The sequence below is a fragment of the Arachis ipaensis genome, chromosome B01, assembly GCF_000816755.2.
Source record: "Arachis ipaensis cultivar K30076 chromosome B01, Araip1.1, whole genome shotgun sequence".
Taxonomy (NCBI): domain Eukaryota; kingdom Viridiplantae; phylum Streptophyta; class Magnoliopsida; order Fabales; family Fabaceae; genus Arachis; species Arachis ipaensis.
Window position 1 is genome coordinate 122,113,217 of NC_029785.2, and position 22,755 is coordinate 122,135,971.

The 22,755-nt window shown below is 40.5% G+C and overlaps 1 protein-coding gene across 1 annotated transcript; it reads left to right on the plus strand.

The window, feature by feature from the left end:
• LOC107635276 (S-adenosylmethionine synthase) lies at positions 20,287-22,303 on the plus strand. The gene is made up of 2 exons (XM_016338705.2): positions 20,287-20,442; positions 20,970-22,303. The coding sequence occupies exon 2, from the start codon at positions 20,980-20,982 to the stop codon at positions 22,159-22,161; it is 1,182 nt and encodes a 393-aa protein (XP_016194191.1). The 5' UTR covers positions 20,287-20,442; positions 20,970-20,979; the 3' UTR covers positions 22,162-22,303.

Below are 22,755 nucleotides of genomic sequence, written 5' to 3' on the forward strand. Positions count from 1 at the left end.
TCGAACATCAACGGGAAGCTGAAAGGAACCTCCAGAGAGAGACTAGACGACTCCGAGAGTTGGAAGATAAACTCCTAAAACTCGAAGCCGACTTAAAAACCAAGACTACATGATCCAATCATGAAGATAACCCCCGCAAAGATCAAGACCCATTCACTAAGGAGATTATGAAAGCTAAAGTCCCAAAGGACTTCAAAGCTCTCGACATGACCCCATACGACGGAACGTCAGATCCAAGCCATCACCTCAGCAATTTTAGAAGCAGAATGTACCTCACCGACGCGTCACACACTATTCGATGCAAAGCCTTCCCAACAACCCTAACAAAAATAGCAATTAAGTGGTTCGACAATCTGCCCCCAAGATCCATCACAAGTTTTGATGACCTAGCCAAGAAATTTCTTGACAGGTTCTCCATCCAGAAGGACAAAATCAAGCACGCCCCAAGCTTATTAGGAATCAAGCAAGGAGATCGGGAAAGTCTTCGCAATTATATAGAAAGATTCAACAAAGCATGTTTGGACATACAAAGTCTGCCAACAGAAGCCGCCATTATGGACCTCATCAATGGCCTACGAGAGGGATCTTTTAGTCACTCCATATCAAAGAAACATCCCACATCTCTAAATGAAGTACAAGAACGAGCAGAGAAATACATCAACATGGAGAAAAACTCTCGAATAGAAGAGTCATCAAAATTTGGATTCTCCTGCTCCTCCCGAGATAAGGATAAAGAATCCAAGAAAAAAGAAGACCAACATGGAAAGAAGATTAAGAAATACCACAATTACATCCCTTTTCGGGTGTCTCTCGTGGAAGTTTACCGAGAAGTATGCCACACCGAGAAGATTCCACCACCTCGAGCAATTAAAGGCAAAAAAGGAGGAGGAAATCGGACAGAATATTATGAATACCATCAAATCTATGGACATCCCACCAACGAGTGCTTCGACTTGAAAAATGTCATAGAAAAATTGGTAAGAGAAGGGAGACTAGATCGGTACTTAGCCAGCAAAACAGATGAGCCCAGGAAAAGAAGAAGAGACGAAGAGGTCGGACGAACTTAACGGCCACTTCGTACCCCAGAAAGACATGTCCACATGATACATGGAGGATTTTCGGGAGGAGGAATATCCAAATCATCTCGCAAAAGACACCTTAAAGAAGTATATCACGTTAAGGGAGGAGAAGAAGCACCCGACCTCCCTACTATTACTTTCACTAAAGATGATGCATACCCGAAAAAGAGCTCAGAGCATACCCGAACAACCTATTTGGACTAGGAGACACTCCAATCCAACCACTTGGATACATATCTCTACACACAACCTTTGAAAAAGGAAACCGGTCAAGGACACTCAACATAGACTACATCGTGGTCGACGTGAGTTCAGCCTACAATGCCCTAATAGGTCAGACAACGCTAAATCAACTCACCGCGGTAGTCTCAACTCCACATCTATGCATGAAATTCCCAACTACAAAAGGGATCACTACGATAAAAGGAGACCAGAACATAACGCGCAGCTGTTACAACGAAGGTCTGAACCTCAGAGGCAAAGGAGAAGAAATCCACACCATCGAACTCAGAGGAATTCGAGGTCGGGAAGAACTTCGTTCACAACCTGAAGGCGAGGTAGAAAAAGTCCAGATCGGAGATATTCCAGATAAAACAACCAATATTGGCGCAAACCTAAAAAGAGATGTAAAGGAGTCTTTGATACAGTTTTTAAAAGATAACGTCGAGCTCTTCGCATGGAAGGCCGCAGACATGCCAGGCATAGACCCCAAACTAATGTGCCACAAACTGGCAGTATATTCAGGATCTCGGCCAGTACAGCAAAGGCGTAGAAAGCTCGGACCTGAAAGATCCCAAGCTGTGGAAGAACAGGTACAAGCTCTACGAGAGGCAAGATTCATAAGAGAAGTTAAGTACCCACTATGGCTAGCCAACGTCGTCCTGGTAAAGAAATCAAATGAGAAGTGGCGGATGTGCACCGACTACACCGATCTCAACAAGGCTTGCCCAAAAGATCCCTATCCACTCCCAAGTATCGACGCCCTGGTGGACGCCTCCTCAGGATATAAATACCTCTCATTTATGGATGCTTATTTGGGATAGAATCAAATCCCGATGTATCCACCTGATCAAGAAAAAACTTCATTCTTAACCCAAAAGTGAACTACTACTATGTCGTCATGCCATTCGGACTCAAAAACGCAGGAGCCACGTACCAAAGATTAATGAATAAGGTCTTCGCAGACCATATTGGGAAACTTATGGAGGTATATATGGACGGCATCTTAGTAAAAACACAAAGCGAGGAGTCATTATTGTCCGACCTCGCCCAAGTGTTCGATACCATAAGAGAATATGGCATGCGACTTAACCCTACGAAATGCTCCTTCGCAGTAGAAGCTGGTAAATTCTTGGGTTTTATGCTCACACAAAGAGGAATAGAAGCAAACCCAGACAAGTACCGGGCCATGCTCGACATGAAAAGCCCGAACTGTGTCAAAGAAGTACAACAACTCAACGGGCGACTGGCAGCCTTGTCCAGATTTCTAGTAGGATCACCCATAAGATCTCTCTCCTTCTACGCCACATTAAGGAAGGGAAAGAAGTTCGAATGGACACTTGAGTGCGAACAAGCCTTCCAGGAGCTTAAAAAATTTCTGGGACAACCACCCATTCTCACCCAACCACGGGAAAGAGAAGCACTCATACTATACATTGCAGTAGAAAGTCGGGCAGGAGCTTCAACACTAGTCAGTTAGGATAAAAGTGGACAACAACCTGTATACTTCATCATCAAAGCATTACAAGGATCTGAGCTGAACTATCAAAAGATAGAGAAGTTCGCCTACGCTCTCATACTAACTTCTCGATGACTTCGCCCATACTTTCAAGCTCACACCATCAAGGTTCGGACCAACCAACCCATGAAAAGCATTCTACAGAAAACAGATTTAGCAGGAAGAATCCTACAATGGGCGGTCGAGTTGTCTGAATTCGACCTTCAATATGAAGCTCGGACAGCCATCAAATCCCAATATCTGGCTAATTTCATCGCAGAGTATACTGATATCCCAGAAAACCTTACAAATTGGAATCTTTACGTAGATGGCTCTTCAAATAAAATAGGAGTGGAGCAGGTGTGATAATAGAAAGCTATCAGAGAACCCAAATCGAACTCTCCCTGAAGTTTGAGTTCCCTGCCTCCGATAACCAGGCTGAGTACGAGGCGTTATTGGCTGGTTTGAAGCTGGCTAAAGAGGTGGGAGCCCAAAAACTTGTCATCTTCAGTGATTCACAAGTCGTCACCTCGCAAATAGTAGGGACCTACCAAGCTAAAGACCCTGCCATAAAAAAGTACCTGGACAAAACCAGGGAACAACTCGGACAATTCAAAGAATACGAGATCCGACTTATACCTCGGGAACAGAATGCCCGAGCTGACGCACTCTCAAAATTAGCCAGCACCAAATCAGGGGGCAATAATAGAAGCCTCATCTAGGAAAAACTGCAAGACCCGTCTATCTTGGAAGAAGACAAAGTCCTAACCATAACAGGTCAGGATCAAGGATGGATGACTCCCATAATCAGCTACCTCAAATCAGAGATACTCCCTACAGATAAAAAGGAGGCAAAGAGGTTAAAGCGGGAGGCACAGAATTACACCATCATAAACAACATCCTATACAAGAGTGGAATTTCGACGCCCCTACTAAAATGTGTACCAACCTCTAACACAAAAGAGGTCTTGGAAGAAATACACAGTGGAACATGTGGCAATCATCTCGGAGCTCGAGCTCTTGCCAAGAAAGTACTCCGAGCCGGATTCTTTTGGCCAACTTTGCAAAAAGAAGCCACTGAATTTGTCAAGACATGTCCACCATGTCAAAAACATGCTAACTTCCATATCGCCCCACCAGAGGAGCTCATCAACATAACATCACCTTGGCCATTTGCAAAGTGGGGACTCGATCTCCTCGGGCCCTTTCCTCAAGGATCAGGACAGGTCAAGTTCCTCATCGTAGGGGTAGATTATTTTACAAAATGGGTTGAAGCAGAGGCCCTAGCCAATGCCACTGCGCAAAGAAGTCGGAAATTCCTATATAGAAACATTGTCACAAGGTTTGGGATTCCTTACTCCATTACCACGGACAATGGCTCAATTTACAGACACAGGCTTTAGAAAGTTGGTAGCCGACTTGAAAATAAAGCACCAATTTACATCCGTAGAACACCCACAAGCTAATGGACAAGCAAAAGCAGCTAACAAGGTCATATTGGCTGGGTTAAAACGGAGATTACAGGACGCAAAGGGAGCCTGTGCTGAAGAGCTCCCACAAGTCCTATGGACATATCGAACAACTTCACATTCCACCACAAAGGAATCTCCTTTTCGATTGGCTTACGGAGTGGAGGCAATGATCCCAGTAGAAATCGAAGAAGGATCCCCTAGAACGATCTACTACAATGAAGAGGCCAACTCCCAGCTCCAGAGGGAAGAGCTCGACTTACTTCCAGAAATCCGAGAAAGAGCTCGGATCAGGGAGGAGGTATTAAAACGTCGAATGGCCTCAAGATACAATCGAAAGGTAGTACAGCAAAGCTTTGACAATGACGACCTCATCCTAGTCCGAAATGATATCGGAACAAGTCGACCCGGAGAGGGAAAACTAGCGGCTAACTGGAAAGGACCCTACCGAGTCACAGAGGTACTGGGAAAAGGCTACTACAAAGTGTCCGAACTCGAGGGACGAGAGCTACCAAGGTCATGGCACGCCTGCAACCTAAGAAGGTATTATAGTTAGGAGGTAATAAAAAGATCTTAGGTCAGAAAGTGCACTCTTTTTCTTGAAAAGGTTTTTTAATGAGGCACCAAGCCAAGATCTGCAAAATCACCTGACTAAGAAGGGTAAGCACCCACATGTATATATACTTTTTGCCTACATGTCTATTTTTCTACTTGAATAAACTTTTCAGATTCTTTACAAAAATCTCACTATCAAGACGCATTAATCTGAACGCAAAAAATTCATCGCCCGAGTACAAAGCTACAGATCAGCAAGGTGAAATCTAAATTCACCATCCGATCACGATGATAACCGAATTCATCGTCCGATTTCGACAAAAGTCGGCAAAGCGAACACGCTGCCCGAATTTTACAAAATCGGCAAGATGAAAATGCAATAAAAACATATTAATGCCAAAAATTATAAAAAGTAACCCATAAAAAGGGATTACTAAAGATAACTTGGACCGAGCCGACGTGAAGAAGTCGGACAAAAACCACAAAAGTTATAAAAAAGTGATCCATAGAAAGAGACCTGACGAGGTCTTAGAAAAAGTGGATTGCTAAAAATAACTTAGGATGGACCGACATAAAGAAGTCGAACCAGCTTGATCAAAGTGACCAAAAGTTATAAAAGTAAGCCATAGAAAAGAGGCCTGGCCAGCCCTGAAAATGGATTACTAGAAATAACTTAGAAGGTACCGACATGAAGAAGTCGGTCCAAGCCAACTAAAGCTGCAAAGTTATAAAAGGTAACCCATAAAAAGAGACCTGGCAAGGTCCAATTAAAAAGGGAGATTACCAAAAATAACTTAGAAGGGACCGACATGAAGAAATCGGACCAAATCAATTAAAGCAATAGAGTTATAAAAAGTAAATCCCAAGGGATTACTAAAAATAATTCGCAAAGACTAAAAGAAGTCGACCGACAGAAGGCGTGCGCTATAAGGAACTCAAGCCGGACCCAGAAAGCCATGACCTCAATAAAATCAATTTACAAGTATTCTATCAAAGAACGCAAAGAAGAATAGTTAAACAAAGCTAGCTTCGACTAAAGCAGGAAATAAAGCACAAAAGGTAATCAAAAGAGGTCGGATAGCAAGACTCCGACACTCTAAAGATTCCTGAAAGTGTCAAAAGCTGCAGACAACCATATCATGAAGAAACAAAGCTACTATAAATCAAAAGGCCACCTGAAAAGGTGATCTCAAGAGTTGAAAAGGCATTTGTTTTTCTAAATAAAGTTGCTAAGAAAAGCAACTAAAAATATCCCAGTCAAACAAAACACAAGTAAGAGTTCAAAAGCCCACAGACTGGGCTGTCCACAATACATCAAAGAAAACTATAAAGGATTCAAAGACTCCCCAGTGGCGGCATCTCGGGGTGAAGGAGGACGAGTCTGTAGGGGGACAGCATCGACAGTCCCATCCGCCCGATTCAGGATCTGAACATCAGGATCCGAATCAGGGTGGTCGACTTCGGCTGCAGGAGTTGAAGAAGTCGGGGCAACAGAAGCCTTGGTGGATGGCACAGGAGGTGGATCTACATCATCATCATCTTCATCCGGGACAGGGACGATCTTCCCATTTTCCACAATATTGTGCAAGTTGAAGAGAGACAGGTCGAGATCGGGAGCCAGAACTCGGACCTGATCCTTCAAATTCTCATAAGCAGAAGTCACACTGCCCACGAGATGACCCTGGAGCTCAGCATAATCAGCCCGGGCAGATTCCAACCTCTCCCTAAGCTCCATCATCTCACCATAAGTCAGGACATAGCTTTCCTTATGCTTCAGCGCCATCTCCTCAGCCAAATTTGCAAAAGCCACCGCAGCAGTAGCTCGAGTCTTCTCACCCTCCAACTCTTTTTCCAGCTTCACCACCTTCACCTCAAGCTCCTCCTTCAACCCCTTAATCCTATCAAATTTTGATTTGGCCTCTTCCATAAAAGCCTTTGTTGCATGAATGGGAAGGTCCTGAGCAGTTCGGAATAAGGCTGCTCCCATGTGTGCCATCTTAATACTGCTTCGGGTAATGAAGTCCAAATGACGAAGAATGGATACATCGTCAGTAGGAACAACACCATAAGGAGCAATTTGTTGGTCAACAAACCCAACAACATCAAAGTCAGGGGCATCCAAATTAAAAGGCTCAACAATCCTCTGTCTTTTTGGAGGAGGGCCGGCAGTAGGAGAAAAGGTAGCAGCAAAAGTTTGGGGAGGATCAACCAAATGGACCTGAGGAGTAGGAATCATCCTCCTCGGCCCAGAAGCGCTTAAGGTCGGCTTCTTAAGATTGGCTTCTTAAGATCCTTCTTAGCCGAGATGTTCTGGGCAGCAGTAGCTTTCCTTGCTTTCTTAAAGGCCTTCATGGAATCATTATTTTTAACCATCTCTGAAAAACACAGCAAAATAAGTTACAAAACTGGAAGAAACAGAAACAAAAAGCAAGCGAACAAAGCAAAAAAGAAGTCTACCACTACCCAGCTCAGCTCGGACAAGGGAGAGGTCTCATAAGAGTCTCTTTGTGTCGAGATGGGGAGGTTGCCCCCAAATTTCCTCCAACAAATTCACAAAAGCCTGCTCGACCTCATCAAGCATCTCCCACGTATATCTAGATACTACAACATTCTTTTGCCAACATAAGAGGAAGGCAGGTTCATTATTCGACTTCAAGAAAAATGGCCGAGATCCCTCAACAGCTCGAACCTTAAAAAGGTAGTTCTTAAAATCCCTAAAAGACTCATCGTACATAGAAAATACTTTGTGTCCTTGGGCAGACCTAAAAAAAATTCAAGAAGCTTTCTTTTTGGTAGTCCCAGGTTTGGTCAAGACAAAGAGGTAAAGAAAGAGAGTTTGAGAAGGTTTGACATCCAACTCTTGGCAAAGCAACTGAAAGATCTTCCCAGGAGTTTGGATGGAGCTACATTACACGACCACAACAAGTCGGTCTCAAAGGAGGTAAAAGGAAGGGTGATGTTCATTTGGCTGAAAAAGTAGTCGTAAGCATAAAAGAAGGGGCATTCCCCCTAGGTCAGAGAAGGAAAGCAAACCCTTTCATCGGAGTCAGGTGCTACCGTTTCGTAGTTTTTCTCCTGATCCCTACTACTACAGATCCGGTGATATTTTCTAAAATCCACGATATACTCAGAATTAACTATTGAAACACACATCAGGACGAGGGAGTCCAGCCAGTCAGACATTCCCTCGGGAACTTTGGAGGAGGTCTCGACAATATTTTTTCGAGAAGACATGGTCAACTAGTCCTACAGAAAGAAAAAGAAAAAGGGGTTACTATCTAAACAGGTCGGGCAAATCAAGAAATCAGCTCGAACAAATATAGAGATAACTCATACAACAGCAAAAGGAGACCCCAGGACTCGCACCAAGGTCCAGGGGCATCCTTTGGAGGCAGTAACAGAATAAGGACTCAGGAAAAATCTACAAAGTCTACATCTCGACATCTCCCAACAAGAAAATAACCCTCTTTTCAACAAAGCAACAATCCGAAAGGAAAGTCACGAACCAGAAAGTCATCAAAATAGCCATCTTTTTATCTTTCAGCAAAGGAAACTATCATGCATCAAATATGCCAAAGAAAAATCATCAAAGACGCAACCTTTTCAAATAGTTTATCACTCCAAAACTTCAAATGCAAGGACACAATCAGAAGCAGTAGCAACATTCAAAATCCCAAAATGCATCAGCTAGTAGGAAACAAGAAAAAGGGGTATATAAAATTAAAAAAACCCTAGAATGGTGCATATCACAGAAATCCTCAGAGTACACACTACAACAACAAACGCCAAGAAAGATTCAAACTTTCCAACATGAATTCAAGCAAGAACAAAACTTCTCATGACCAAACGAACTATAAAAAGAAAGGGCGCGAAAGAAAAAGAGGAAGATAGAAAACCAACCTGCAGCGAAGAGGGAATGATGAAGCAATCAAAAGACTGAAGCAACAACTGAAGCCACACTAACGATCATCTTCTCGAGTAAGGAAGAGGAAAGCACGGAAGCACAAAAACAGAGGGAGTAAGGAGAAAAGAGAAGTTGCAGTAAGCAAAGAGAAGAGAAATGGAAGAGAGAGGCTCTTTGAAAAATTCAAAAATGAGAAAAGGAAATGGCGAAGGGGGGAGTTAATGGGTTTTTAAAACCCTCACACATTCCCAAGAAAGTGCAAAACACGCGCTATAAAGAGAGAGACGTTCCGCATTTAAAGCCACTAATGGGAAGTTCTACAAGCAAAGACCAACAGAAATGCTTGAGCTCAGCTTCTCTGAAAAAAATTTGAAGTCTAAAGGACTCGACCTTAAAAGGAAAGACTACACTTAAGCAGGGGCACTGTTCATACCCTGGGTCGAGCTGTACGACTGATGAGCGGATAATTTATACGCTTTTTGACATTGTTTTTAGTATGTTTTTAGTAGGATCTAGTTACTTTTAGGGATGTTTTTAATAGATTTTATGTTAAATTACACAAGTACAAAGAACATGGAACACAATTTCGTGCATCAAGTTTTTGGCGCCGTTGCCGGGGATTGTTTGAGTTTTCGGCAAGCTTTTGGTCCGGTAACATCAGTGCCAAGTCTGATCCGGCAACAACGTCAAGTTTTTGGCGCCGTTGCCGGGGATTGTTCGAGTTTGGACAACTGACGGTTCATCTTGTTGCTCAGATTAGGTAATTTTCTTTTTGTTTTATTTTCAAAAATTTTTCAAAAACTTTTTCAAAAAAAAAACTTTTTCTTTGTTTTCGTTTTTCTTCAAATAAATTTTCGAAAAAAAAAATGTTTTCAAAAATAAATTATTCTATGGCTTCAGAATTTTTAAGAATGAATTCTAGTGTTTCATGAAGCATGATTGAAGCCTGGCTGGCTGTAAAGCCATGTCTCAATCCTTATACTCAAGAGAAGAGCTTCTTTATCTTTCTTAGCCAATTGGCTGTTGAATGTAAGGAATGTCAGGCGTGTCATGTCTGAGTTACATACTAAAGCTTGGCTGGCTATTAAGCCATGCCTGACCCTTTGCTGGAGAGGAAGCATGAAAAGCTTCTCTCCAAGCAGAGTCAACCAGAGCCCCCACAGTCAAACTCTAAGTTTGGTGTTGGGAGGCCACAACCAAACTCTAAATTTGGTGTTGAACTCCCATATCCAAACTCTAAGTTTGGTGTTGGAGAGTCTCAACAAAGCTCTGCACATCTGTGAGGCCCCATGAGAGCCCTCTGTCAAGCTATTGACATTAAAGAAGCGCTTGTTGGGAGGCAACCCAATGTTTATCTAATTCTTATTTTTATTGTTTTTCATGTTTTCTTAGGTTCATGATCATAGGTGATGATTATGTGTGACGTTCATCATCCTTCTCTCTTATGAACGCGTGCCTGACAAACACTTCCGTTCTACATGAAATAAGCTAGAATGAGTATCTCTTAGATCTCCTAACCAGAATCTTCGTGGCATACGCTAGAATGATGGCGGCATTCAAGAGAATCCGGAAGGTCTAAACCTTGTCTGTGGTATTCTGAGTAGGATTCAATGATACATACATAGAGCCACAATGAGGATTCAATACAATTATATATTGTTACTCTCACACAAGTACAAAGAACATGGAACACAATTTCGTGCATCAACGACCCGGGCTTATTGAAGACAAGTTGACCGACCTCTCCAGGTCAGGACTATCCGACCTCTTCTCAAAGAGTTCGGCCAAATCACCAGGAAAGCTCAAAAAGGGCCCAAACAGAGGAACACGACCCAAATCCAAAGGCAGCCCAAGCCTAGAGAGATAAGGGCAGTTCCCTTGAAGATAAGATGACTTCACTCAAAGATAAGATAAGATAACTATCTTATCTCTAGAAAGGTCACTCCACACTACTATAAATACACTGGAGCACCCAGGTATAACTCATACTCTGATTCTACTAAAAACCTGCTTAATACCCTTGCTAACTTAAGCATCGGAGTCCCTTGCAGGTACCACCACCCTCCGGTGATGAAGGATCAGCACCACCACCAAGTCCAACAAGTCGGACACGGCAGCTCCGGCCACCATCATCAAGTCGGACATATCAGCTCCGACCAGTACAAAAGATCTCGTCCGAGATCAACCTACAGTTTCAAGTAACCCTCGGAACACTTATCCTTATATTGATATGCTTTTGATGCTGACATTATCGAAAAGAAAAAAAATATTTAAAAGGACATGATTTGATCTTCAATTTTTAAAATTTGATGTAACATGTTTATACATATGTCAATTTTTTTAAAATATGGCATTGGTTGAATACCTATTCCTTGAATTGATTTCTGAATTTTTTTGATATAATGGTTTAGGATTTACAATATAAATATTTATGTATAAGGATTTTGTTAATTAGTGAATTGACATATGAATTAGTTTTGCTGTGAACATCGTTAGCTGTGTGCATCCAGATCATTTTGTATATACAAGCTGAAACTAAGTTGTTGCAGATTGAATGGAGCAGAAATTTTGTACAAGGGTTTTGTTCCTAGAAAGGACTTTCTCAAATGTGGAGACTTGCAAAGTGTAAGGCTTTATGTTCATGTGAAGCCGGCACTTGGTAGAACTTTCACAGACATTGCAATGTGGATTTTCTGTCCATTCAATGGACCAGCCACTCTTAAAATTGGAATGAAAAATATACCTTATGAGGATTGACTTTTAATTAAGGTTTGGTGCTATTCATTTGATATTATTTGTTGTTGTTGATTTGGGTTTTCATTAAAAATCTTAGTGTGTTTTCTGATGTTACAATTTATCATATCTTCTAGGAAAATATTTTGTTGTGGCAAAGACAGTGTGAGAATGCATTGTATTCCCTGCTCAGTTTTGGTGCTCGACGGCCTGTGCGTCACTTGGCATCAGTTGCATTGGCAAAGATTATATCTAAGGGAGATGGAATATCTGTTTATGCTAGAGCAAGCAGCCTTTAGGAATTTCTTTCTGATGGTTCTTGTTACCATAAGGAAAATTCATTTCTTCAATATACTTGCTTTTGAGTTTTTGTCAGCCAAATTGGTTCTTTTGTTTGATGAACTATATAGAACTTAGTTTTTGTAAATAATTTTAGTTATTATTCTATCAATGATTCTTGTTACCATATGTCATATGCGAGTTCTTTCATTATGTTGGTCATAATAAATACTTGAGTGATGGAAATTGAATTTTATATTATACTTATTACTATTATTTCTGTTTCATTTTATCCATTACTTTTTTTTGTATATTCTTAAGATAAGGTATTTTGAAAGTCAAAAAAATAAAGAAAAAGTATTTTTAGTACAATTTGTATATAAATAAGAAAAAAATAATAGTGATAAAATAAAGGAGATTATAGGAAGATTTTTTATGTCGTAGAATCATTAAATAGGGATTATAAGAATATCTTTCATTGAATATTTATAATTTCTCTGAATTTTGAATTAGGTCCCTATACTATTTTTTCTTTTTAATTAGGTCCCTAGGGGTATACAAGTAATTTCACAATTCACTAATATTTTTTTAACGTTTAACGTTAACAAGGACTAAATTGAAAAAAAAAATAATGTATAGGGATCCAATTAAAAAGAAAAAAAGTATAGGGACCTAACTGAAAATTCGATAAAATTATAGGACCTGCAGAGTAATTAAACCTTAAATTAATTATAATTTTTATTATTCATAATTATTAATATAAATATTATTAAATATTTATAAATAAAAATATAAAATATATTTATTAATTATAATATAATTATTTTTTTATGATTATTATACGATATTTATTAATATTATTTTTTAATAAATATATATATCAGTTTGCTGTATCCCATCGCATTGACCTACTAATTTCTTCCCCAAAAAAAAAAAAAAATTCAATGCTTCATATGAGTTGGACTCGTGTAGTGTTATTTTCTCATGCACACAAAATGCTATTATTATTGTGATTATATCAATTGATAAAGGCTTATAAAGCTACATAAGTCCTTAAAAATATCGTCTTAATATATATAATAATAAAAAAGGTTGGTCCCTTTCGAAGGGTGTTGGGTTAGGAAGGCCTATTGCACCCACACCTCACCTACTCCTTTTTGCTAATGGTCAGAGTTGGTGGAGGAATTTACTTATTAAACGTGGTATCTTTCTTCATGCTTACATCGAATTTACGAGTTACTATCACTGAATTTTCAATGCTTGCCTTCGTGGCATTGAAGTAGTACAAGGAATTTGATTGTTGTCCACCAAAATTCTCTATTACACCTCACAGGAACTTCATTTTATATTCAATTTATCACCAAAACGTGGTTTAGAATTGTGGTGTATCATGTGGAATAGCAATTGGACCAAAAATTGAAATGTGTGCAGCAATATAATTAGTAAAATGAGGTTAAAAAGAATAGATGAATAATTGGTATTGCTCAACGGATTTTTTTAATGAATAAAACAAATGTTTTATTTTTTAAAATAAATAATTTGTAACATTTTTATTAAAATACACCATATCTCTTATTTCGTTTACAGAATAAACAAAATAAGAGTGTATGTATTTCGTTTACATTGTAAATGAGATAAGACAAGAAATAATGTAGCTGTATCACGTTTGTACACGTAATGTGTAACGGTTTTATCTCGTTTACACTGTAAACGAGATAAGAGTGGAGGAGACATATATATATGTATTTCGTCCACAGTGCCTGTTGAGTTTTTATTACATCCATTTCTTCAACTTTTCTCCCACTTCTACCATTTTCTAATCAAAATTTCGATTTACTATGAGACTATGGTATGCGCCAATGCACATGATGCGAATATCAACCGACTGAACCCGACATGGTACATTATTGGGGTAGTCGACTTTGAGTCTGGTGTTGCTTTTTATTTTATGTTTATGTTAAAGCATACGTGTATAGCCATACTTAGAGTACTTTTATAGAAATAGTATGTAGTATATGTTAAGCGAATGAATATATTGTTAGCAATAGTTTAAATGATAGGGTATGATTTTAGGTATACTTTGAAATGAATTTGTTATTTAAATGTTTATTTAGGTTTGTTTTTCTTTAAACTAAGTTATTAAGCATATGTTTATTAATTTAGTTATTAATTATTTAACTAAATATTTCTTAGTTAACTTAATTAAGTTGTTTGTAATTATTTGTTAAACTAGTTGACTTATAATTTAAATTAATTTGTTATGTAAACATTTTTTGGGAGAATTTTTTAATGTGAAATTTGTATAGTTTTATAGAGTTACACATTTTTAATTTGGGTTTTGTCATTGTTTATCAGAAGTCTTGCCTACTTCTTTCCAAGAGAGTGAGTCACACACTCTCACCACCGGATGCCATTGTCCCCTACTTGAGGGAGGCTGGCTTCGGCAACGCGGTGCTACTCAGGGATTTCGTATTTGACAACTCCCTAATTACGACATTTGTGGCGCGCTGGCGTCTTAAGACCTACACTTTCCACCTGCTATGGGGTGAGTGCACCATCAACCTGCAGGATGTCACCTACCACCTCAGGCTACGCGCGCATGGAAAGCCAGTCGGTAGGTGCTTCCGTGATTTTCACACATGGTACAAGACCGAGGCTTGGGAGTTGGTGGAGCGGCTACTCGGTGCCAAGCCTCCTGCAGTCCAGCAGCGGGGTGCGCAGAGGAAGGAGTCTTTCTCCCTGAAGCTGACATCGCTTCGGGAGTGACCCCGACAGATGCCTGATACTGATGATCCAACTACCTTCCAACAGTACGCAAGGTGCTACATATTGTTGATGATTAGGGTTACTTGATGACTGATAAGTCAAATAATTAGTTCTATCTCCGGTGGCTCCCACTACTAGATGACTTTTAGAGGTGTCATTCTCTGTCTTGGAGATCTGCGATGCTAGCATGGACGTACCATTTCCTATGCTCTGCAGCATATCGCATCACCACAAACATTGCAGAATGCACTCCTTTGCTAGTATCTTGGATATACCAGAAATTTTTCTAGTAGTGTCCACCTGAGCGACATGTTTACATGTAGCCTATGACTGCGAAGTAACTACTCACTATGGTTTTATTATTCTTTGTTTATATAATTCAATATGATGTGCAATTAATTGAATCGTGGTTATTCTTGCAAATGTCCACAGGTTAATAAGTATGACACAGCAGAACAGGGACCAGCATGAGCAGAGAGTCCTATGATGGCATTGGGCGTTAGATCAGTTACACTTGGATGAGGCAAGCGAGTTGCCCTTTTATTTGGTTACACTTGCATAAATTACTTATACTTTTTTTACACTTGTCACCGATGATTATTTCACAACGTACATTGTAGTTCCTGTGACACCCTACAACGACCCTACACTGCAGAACATTTGCCTGCTATGGCTTAAGGAAGAGACAGAGTAGGGACATGGATGTTTGTTGTTCCCCTCGTTTGCTTCAACATACTTGAATTTTACCATGTCGACTGGGTGAAGTGCTAGTTTAATGGTGAGCAGCCAGTGCTAGGGGACCCAGTCAATGTTAACAGGTTCCTGACTACCATAGGATGGGGCGAGGATGTCTGGTGGCTTACCAAGCTTCGGGAATGGTACGATCGGTGGAGGGCTCGATTTGAGGAGGAATACCGGATATCAATTTAGCCGTGCACAGACTATCGGCCAATGCGGGAGTACTAAGATTGGTATCAGCAGGCTTGCCATGTTAAACACTTGTCAGGGCGGAATGTGCTTGATGACCCCAGATTGTTGGACTTATCGGGAGACGTGCAACCTAGTGCGAGCCAGTCGAGAGACGTTCTACATCTTCTTCGGGATGACCTTGACCGTTGTCGGCGGGCCAGGGAGGTTCGGCCGGACACTCGGAGGCCTACCAGGAGAGAGAGGGGAGCCAGAGAGTGCGGAGGAGTTGCAAGACTTCGGAGGGACAGAGTTAGTCCTCGCATGGAGCGTTTAGACGTGGAGTCCGAGGAGGAAGCTGAGTATCACCGACAGAAGGAGCACGGGATAAGCCTGGCAGGTTTGATGACTTACCGCCACCACCACCACCCGTTTCACCATCACTACCACTACATCAGCCACCTGGTTCAAGTGTACAGGGACCTCAGAAAAATAGGGATATTGCCCTGCCTGGATGGCATGACGTAGAGGCATCCAACAGTCGTCACGAGGCATTGGATGTGGATGAGATCTAGTTTGAGGAGGCATTCCAGATTCACACCACCTACCAGGGCACGGTGGGGTATAGGTTGGTAGCACCGATGGAAAATGGAGTTTTCCAGTTTTGTCTATTTTGTCTCCATGGCAATGAGCATATGCGGCTCATGTTTGACATCCATGAGAAAAGAACAAGTTATGGAGCTTTTGGTGGATGTCGGTAATGTTGGTGGCGGTGGATCTGGCTACTCAAATTTTGTGTAGGACGACCCACATCTCGCACCACCACCGATACACGTTGCGAGTTCAATGGAAGACATGGACATGGATGGTGAGGAATCGGACTAGGAGTATGTTGCGGATAGCAACGATAGTGGTTCTTCTGAAGATGATGACAAGGAGGAGTTTGTCCCCGAGATGCCAGTGCAGTTCGGTATCTTCTTGCCCCGCAACCAATTCTGGCCTTATCAGCTGTACCCAGTCATTATCAGATGTTGGATCTGGACGCGATAGATGCATGAGAAAACTTTGTTTTCCAATACGAGTGAAGACGATTACAACTTAGATGGTGGTGTGGAGTTTAGGATTGGTCACAGATTCAAGAATAGAGATGCAGTGATGCAGAGTATGAAAAATTATAGTATCTACAGAAGTGTTGAGTACCGAGTAGTGGAGTTGGACCGATTAAAGTACCATGTTCATTGCTAGCAATATGCAGCTGAATGCCCATGGAGTCTCTGTGTTGACCTCCGACAGAATCTCAAATATTGGTGAGGCCTCATTTAACTGTGGTATAATTAATATCATTTATCACTATTATATTTTTTGTATATGCTAACCATGAATGTGTTATTTCATTAGGGAGGTGCGTAGGGTTGGAGGAGCGCACACGTGTTTAGCACCAACCATGTCTCAAGACCATCGATAGTTGGACAGTAGCCTCATCTGCCGTGTCATCCTGCCATTGATACAGTTCAACCCATCTGTCAGCATCCCTGTACTACAAGGTGTAGTTAGGCAAAGCTATCACTTCAAACCCTCCTATAGAAAGGTCTGGATGGCGAAGCAAAAGGCAATTGCGTAGATATACGGCGATTGGGAGAAGTTATACAATAAGGTGCCTAGGTTGCTGCAAGCACTGCAGAGTTATTGTCCCGAAATAATATGTAAGTTCTAGGCCGTATCGTACTATGATGGACACCTTATGATGGACACCTTATGATGCACGATTGTAGCATGTTTGATAAGGTATTCTGGGCCTTCCTTGCCTGTATGGAGGCATTCAAGCATTGCAAGCTATTCGTCTTTGTCGATGGCATGCACTTGTATGGCAAATATGGTGGTGTTTTGCTTATTGCAGTGACATAAGACGATAACAACAACATTCTTCCTATTGCTTTTGCAATTGTTGAGTGTGAGAGCACCAAGTCTTGGTCATTTTTTCTTACCAATTTGAGACGACATGTGACCCCACAAGACGGCCTGTTGATTATTTCTAACATTCCCAGGCAATCAAGACTGCACTGATAAGCCTGTTGATTATTTGCCCATTTCAGCCATCGTGCGATGCACTTACGAGAGACTGCAATAATTGTTTGTCAGGAATGGCATGGAGGCACAGCAACTGGCTGCAAGGATTCAATTTTCCCAATGGATGATAGCTGCTATTGAAAAAAATAGAGAGGGAATATCAAATATACGCATTACTCACTGTGATAGACGGGCTTTAGTGTTTGTGGTTGAGGAGCTAGAGCCTTTCGAGGGTTGGTTGCAAGGCTCATTCCGTGTTTGGTTGACAGTGGGTACGTATGACTGTGGCCTTTTTTAGTCACTCTATTTCCCATGCCGTCATGCGCTTGCCGCTTGTGCCACTACTAGTGTCAAACGGGGTCCATACGTGCATCTAGTATACTTTCAGTCCGCTGTGTTCAAGGTGTATAAGATGGAGTTTCCATCGATACCAAATGAGAAGTTTTGGCCGGAGTGGTTCGGGACATGGCTGTGTCCTAATCCAGCCATGCGTAGAAAGGCTATTGGTAGACCTGTTTCCACCAAGTTTTGTAATGAGATGGATGGGGATGAGCATCAAGAAAAAAGGTATGGTCTATGTAGGCAAACTGGGCATACCTAGAGAGGTTGTCCAAAGCAACCTATAGACAAGGCTTATTTTAGTTTCATGGTGTAGTTGTTTGTTAGTTGTCAAAAGACTCGTGGTGTGTTCTTTGTTTACTTAATTTCTTTTGTACTTGAATTTTAGTTTCTTGTTTAGATCATTACGATTTTTTCATAATTTGCCCATTTAGGTTGTTTGTTTACTTTGATTGAACTTTAATGCACTTTTCTTCGTTGTTGAATTCTAAAATTTTAAATTTAGCACAGATACATATTTAAATACAACAATGATATAAATCACATAAACTAATTGCAATGACACAAGTTACAACAACGATGCTCACAAATTTAAATATTGTGACAAGCTACAACTTTAATGACAAATAAGATAACATGAAGTCTAAACATAACAATGTCATCGGTGCAAAACACCATGGTAATGCATGTGGTGTCCGGTGCCACAGGGCGAAGGCCAGTACCTGTCGATGAGGTCTGCTAGAGCATGGGCCTGGAGGAAGTTGTGGATGACCTACAAATGGATTATGTGACTGAGGTGGTTGCTACAACGAAAGTGGATGACTAGGACCATAGTAATTGTCCGAATAAGGCAGCTGTATATATGGTTGGGGATGATACTGCTGCTGACCAGGTGGAGGACTAGATGGTGCTAACCTCGGCTGGGATGCTGTCATGAGGAACCCATAGTCCACCGATGGCGATATCGCATAATGTGCACCTGATCGGTCATGTGTACCGTACGAAGAACTAGGTCTCGATTAAATGTATGGTGTCCAAACTGAGATAGACATAGGAGCATATGACTACTAATGGACATACCCCATGCTCTACTCTCTACCCGAGCGAAAGTATTCCGCGATATATGGTTGCATGCATGAATAATAAGGTCCGCATGGTGAAGTTTCTCGCATGATTTAATTTGTTATTATGAATTTAATATGATGTTGGTTCATCATTTCGAGTGAAAGTGAATTAAACTCCTTAAGTACATATGATTTAGGGTCGATTTAAAGCACTTTTAGGGAAACCGGAAGGGATTTTTATGAGATACGTTTTTTTTTACCCCTTCAAGTGAAAGAATCTTTAACAAAATAAAGCTTAAAACAATACAGATACGTTATTGTATGAAAACCAAATTTTATCGTCAATTGCAGAAGTAGCTAAGCACGCATATGATTTGGTCATGTCACCACTCACCAATATTTTAATTCACAAAGGAACAATGCCTTCATAGTTAGGCAATATCCTATAATTATCCACTCAAGCAACCATGCACTAAATAAATAAATCTTCTTTCTAATTTATTTTAATAAATTTGTTAGCCAATATTATCAAGTAAAGTTTACAGTTTAATTTCAAAAGTAATTAGCCTTTTATGAAATATTTTAAAAGTTTTAACCGCTTTAAATATATTTTAAAATAAAAATATTATATGTATATTAAAATCAGTTATCATGTATTTATGTATAAATATATGTATTATTAATAGTTAATTTTAGTGACTGATTTTGATATACACCTAATACGGTTGATTTTATATTTTTTTTTATCAATTTTAAAATCTTAACAAATTCTTTTTTGGCTTTAACATTTTAGTCACACTTTAATCATTTTTATTTTTTTTAATGAGCATATAGAGAGGCAATAATGAAGAATGGACAAATGTGTGAGAGTCAAAAACAAGAACACCATTGAGATTTGGGAGAAGGAGGCCAGGTATTTGCACGCAACAAGTCAAAATCAAACTTCGCAAAACCGCATTAGTCATCCATTAGTAGTTGTTAGTACACAACACAACAATAGTACTTACCAACCATGTTGTGGTAGGTGTGATGGCACTACATTATTATTTTTTTTAACTTTTTTTTTCTAAAAAAGATTGGTGCTTATAAAATTGAACTTATAATTTTGATCATTAAAGTCTTAAACTGTGGTTAAATAGAAAACACTTATAGTCCCCTAGTCAAATATTGGATATTCTATCTACATACGTATAAAAAAATTAATCACACATTTACAAAAGAATTCCTTTTTAATATATTGAACTCAGTTCAGCACAGCTGAATTCAATTCAATTTTCCCGAGTGAAGGGGACGGTTCCCTCATTGGAAAATGGTTGAAATGAATCTAACCCAAAATATAATCCTCCTACCGAGGGGCATTTTCGTCATTGAAGCCACTCGAGCAACCCCCACCCCTATAAATGGCGTCTCAGGGGTCACGTTTGAACTCGCACAGCTTTGAGCAGAGGCCCCAAGCTAAGCAAAGCATCCACCTCTCTCAAGGCACCATTCACTTCTCTCTCTTGCTCGTTACTCGGAGTTCGAGCTTCTTAACCGTTTCTCTGCTCTTCTTCTACCTTCAGAGGTATTACTCTCTTCTTTTCTTCTCTCTTGCAATTTGCAAGTAGTAGTAACTGTTATGTTGGCAAGAAGAAAATGTCATGAAAATTTGTGTCATGTTGTAGATCTAGTGGTTTTCTTCACTCGATAGGCTCTTAGCTAGCGTGTTTATGCTGAATTCAAGTTCGTTCGTATGAGATCTTAATATGAAGTGCACTAACACTTGTTAATTTCGCGTTTGGATTTCAGATCTAGTTGAATTCATGTGTTAATGACTAGGTTTTTGTTCGGTTGACTTAAGATTTAGACATATAAATTTCATTTCTTGGACGAATTTGTTTATTTTCTGAAATTTGCTGGATTTGGAAAATAAACGTTAGACTTTGAATTTGTACCGATTAGGTTATTTTTTTATAAAAGAATTGTTGTAATTACTGGTTGCTATAGGCATAGTTGGAATAAGGAGCTTCTTTTGGATCTTTTGTCTTTGCCTTCTATGTGTTTGTTTTTATGCAAGGTGCTAATTCTTTGATTTGATCTATTGTTGTGCAGTTAGTAAAAAATGGCAGCAGAGACTTTCCTTTTCACCTCCGAGTCGGTGAACGAGGGACACCCAGACAAGCTCTGTGATCAAATCTCCGATGCTGTCCTTGACGCCTGCCTCGAGCAGGACCCAGACAGCAAGGTTGCCTGTGAAACCTGCACCAAGACCAACATGGTCATGGTCTTTGGAGAGATTACAACTAAGGCCAATGTAGACTACGAGAAGATTGTCCGCGACACCTGCAGGAACATTGGATTCGTTTCCAACGATGTTGGTCTTGATGCTGACAACTGCAAGGTTCTTGTCAACATTGAGCAACAGAGCCCTGATATTGCACAGGGTGTCCATGGCCATCTCACAAAAAGGCCCGAGGAGATTGGTGCTGGTGACCAAGGTCACATGTTTGGCTATGCCACTGATGAGACCCCTGAGTTGATGCCCTTGAGCCATGTTCTTGCAACCAAGCTTGGCGCAAAACTCACCGAGGTTCGCAAGAACGGCACATGCCCCTGGTTGAGGCCCGACGGCAAGACCCAGGTCACAGTTGAGTATGTCAATGACAAGGGTGCCATGGTTCCCATCCGTGTCCACACCGTGCTTATCTCAACTCAGCACGATGAGACCGTCACCAACGATGAAATTGCCGCAGATCTCAAGGAGCATGTTATCAAGCCTGTGATCCCGGAGAAGTACCTGGACGAGAAGACCATCTTCCACTTGAACCCCTCAGGCCGATTCGTCATTGGTGGGCCTCATGGTGACGCAGGTCTCACTGGCCGCAAGATTATCATCGATACCTACGGTGGATGGGGAGCACACGGTGGTGGTGCCTTCTCGGGAAAGGACCCAACCAAGGTAGACAGGAGTGGAGCCTACATTGTGAGGCAGGCTGCCAAGAGCATTGTTGCCAGCGGACTTGCCAGGAGGTGCATTGTGCAAGTGTCCTATGCCATCGGTGTGCCAGAGCCATTATCTGTGTTTGTTGATACCTATGGAACTGGGAAGATCCCTGACAAGGAGATCCTCCAGATTGTGAAGGAGAACTTTGACTTCAGGCCAGGAATGATCTCAATCAACCTTGATCTAAAGAGAGGTGGCAACAACAGGTTCTTGAAGACTGCTGCTTATGGACACTTTGGAAGGGATGACTCTGACTTCACATGGGAGGTTGTGAAGCCCCTCAAGTGGGAGAAGGCCTAATTCAGTGATTTCACCGCTTGCGTGTGCTGGGAATTTTGCACCTTATTTCTATCATCATATATCTAATTAATCCCTACACCTGTGTGTGTTGTCTCTTCATCATGTTTTTTTATCGTTTTTTTTTCTGTTTTTTTTTTTTTTTTTTGTAATTTTTTTTACATGGTCAACAAGAAAATGTACTCTCAGTTTGTATGCCTAATATTGTGTAATAGTAGCAAATCAAAAAGAGAGTATACGATTTACTAAATGAATCTCATATTACTTTTTCCCACTCGAATCTTGTGCATTTTAATCCTAATCCCTATGCCAAAAAAAGAGAAGTAGCTGCAATACGTGTTTTCTGATTCCAGAAGAACTCTTATACCTTATTAACTTCGTCAGTGTTCCCCCTTCAAATCTTGAATTTGAAGGACAATGTTACTTTATGAGTATAGTTTACAATCCAATGTTAAACAAATAAAATGCTACTGCTACAAGAAGTTGCAATATCTAATAGAGATTCAATGCAATATATAGCCGACGTTTGACAGTATTTTCGCATGTTGGTAATGTCATATGAAAGGCTTTTGAAGCTCGTCTAAAAACCGTGTAAGA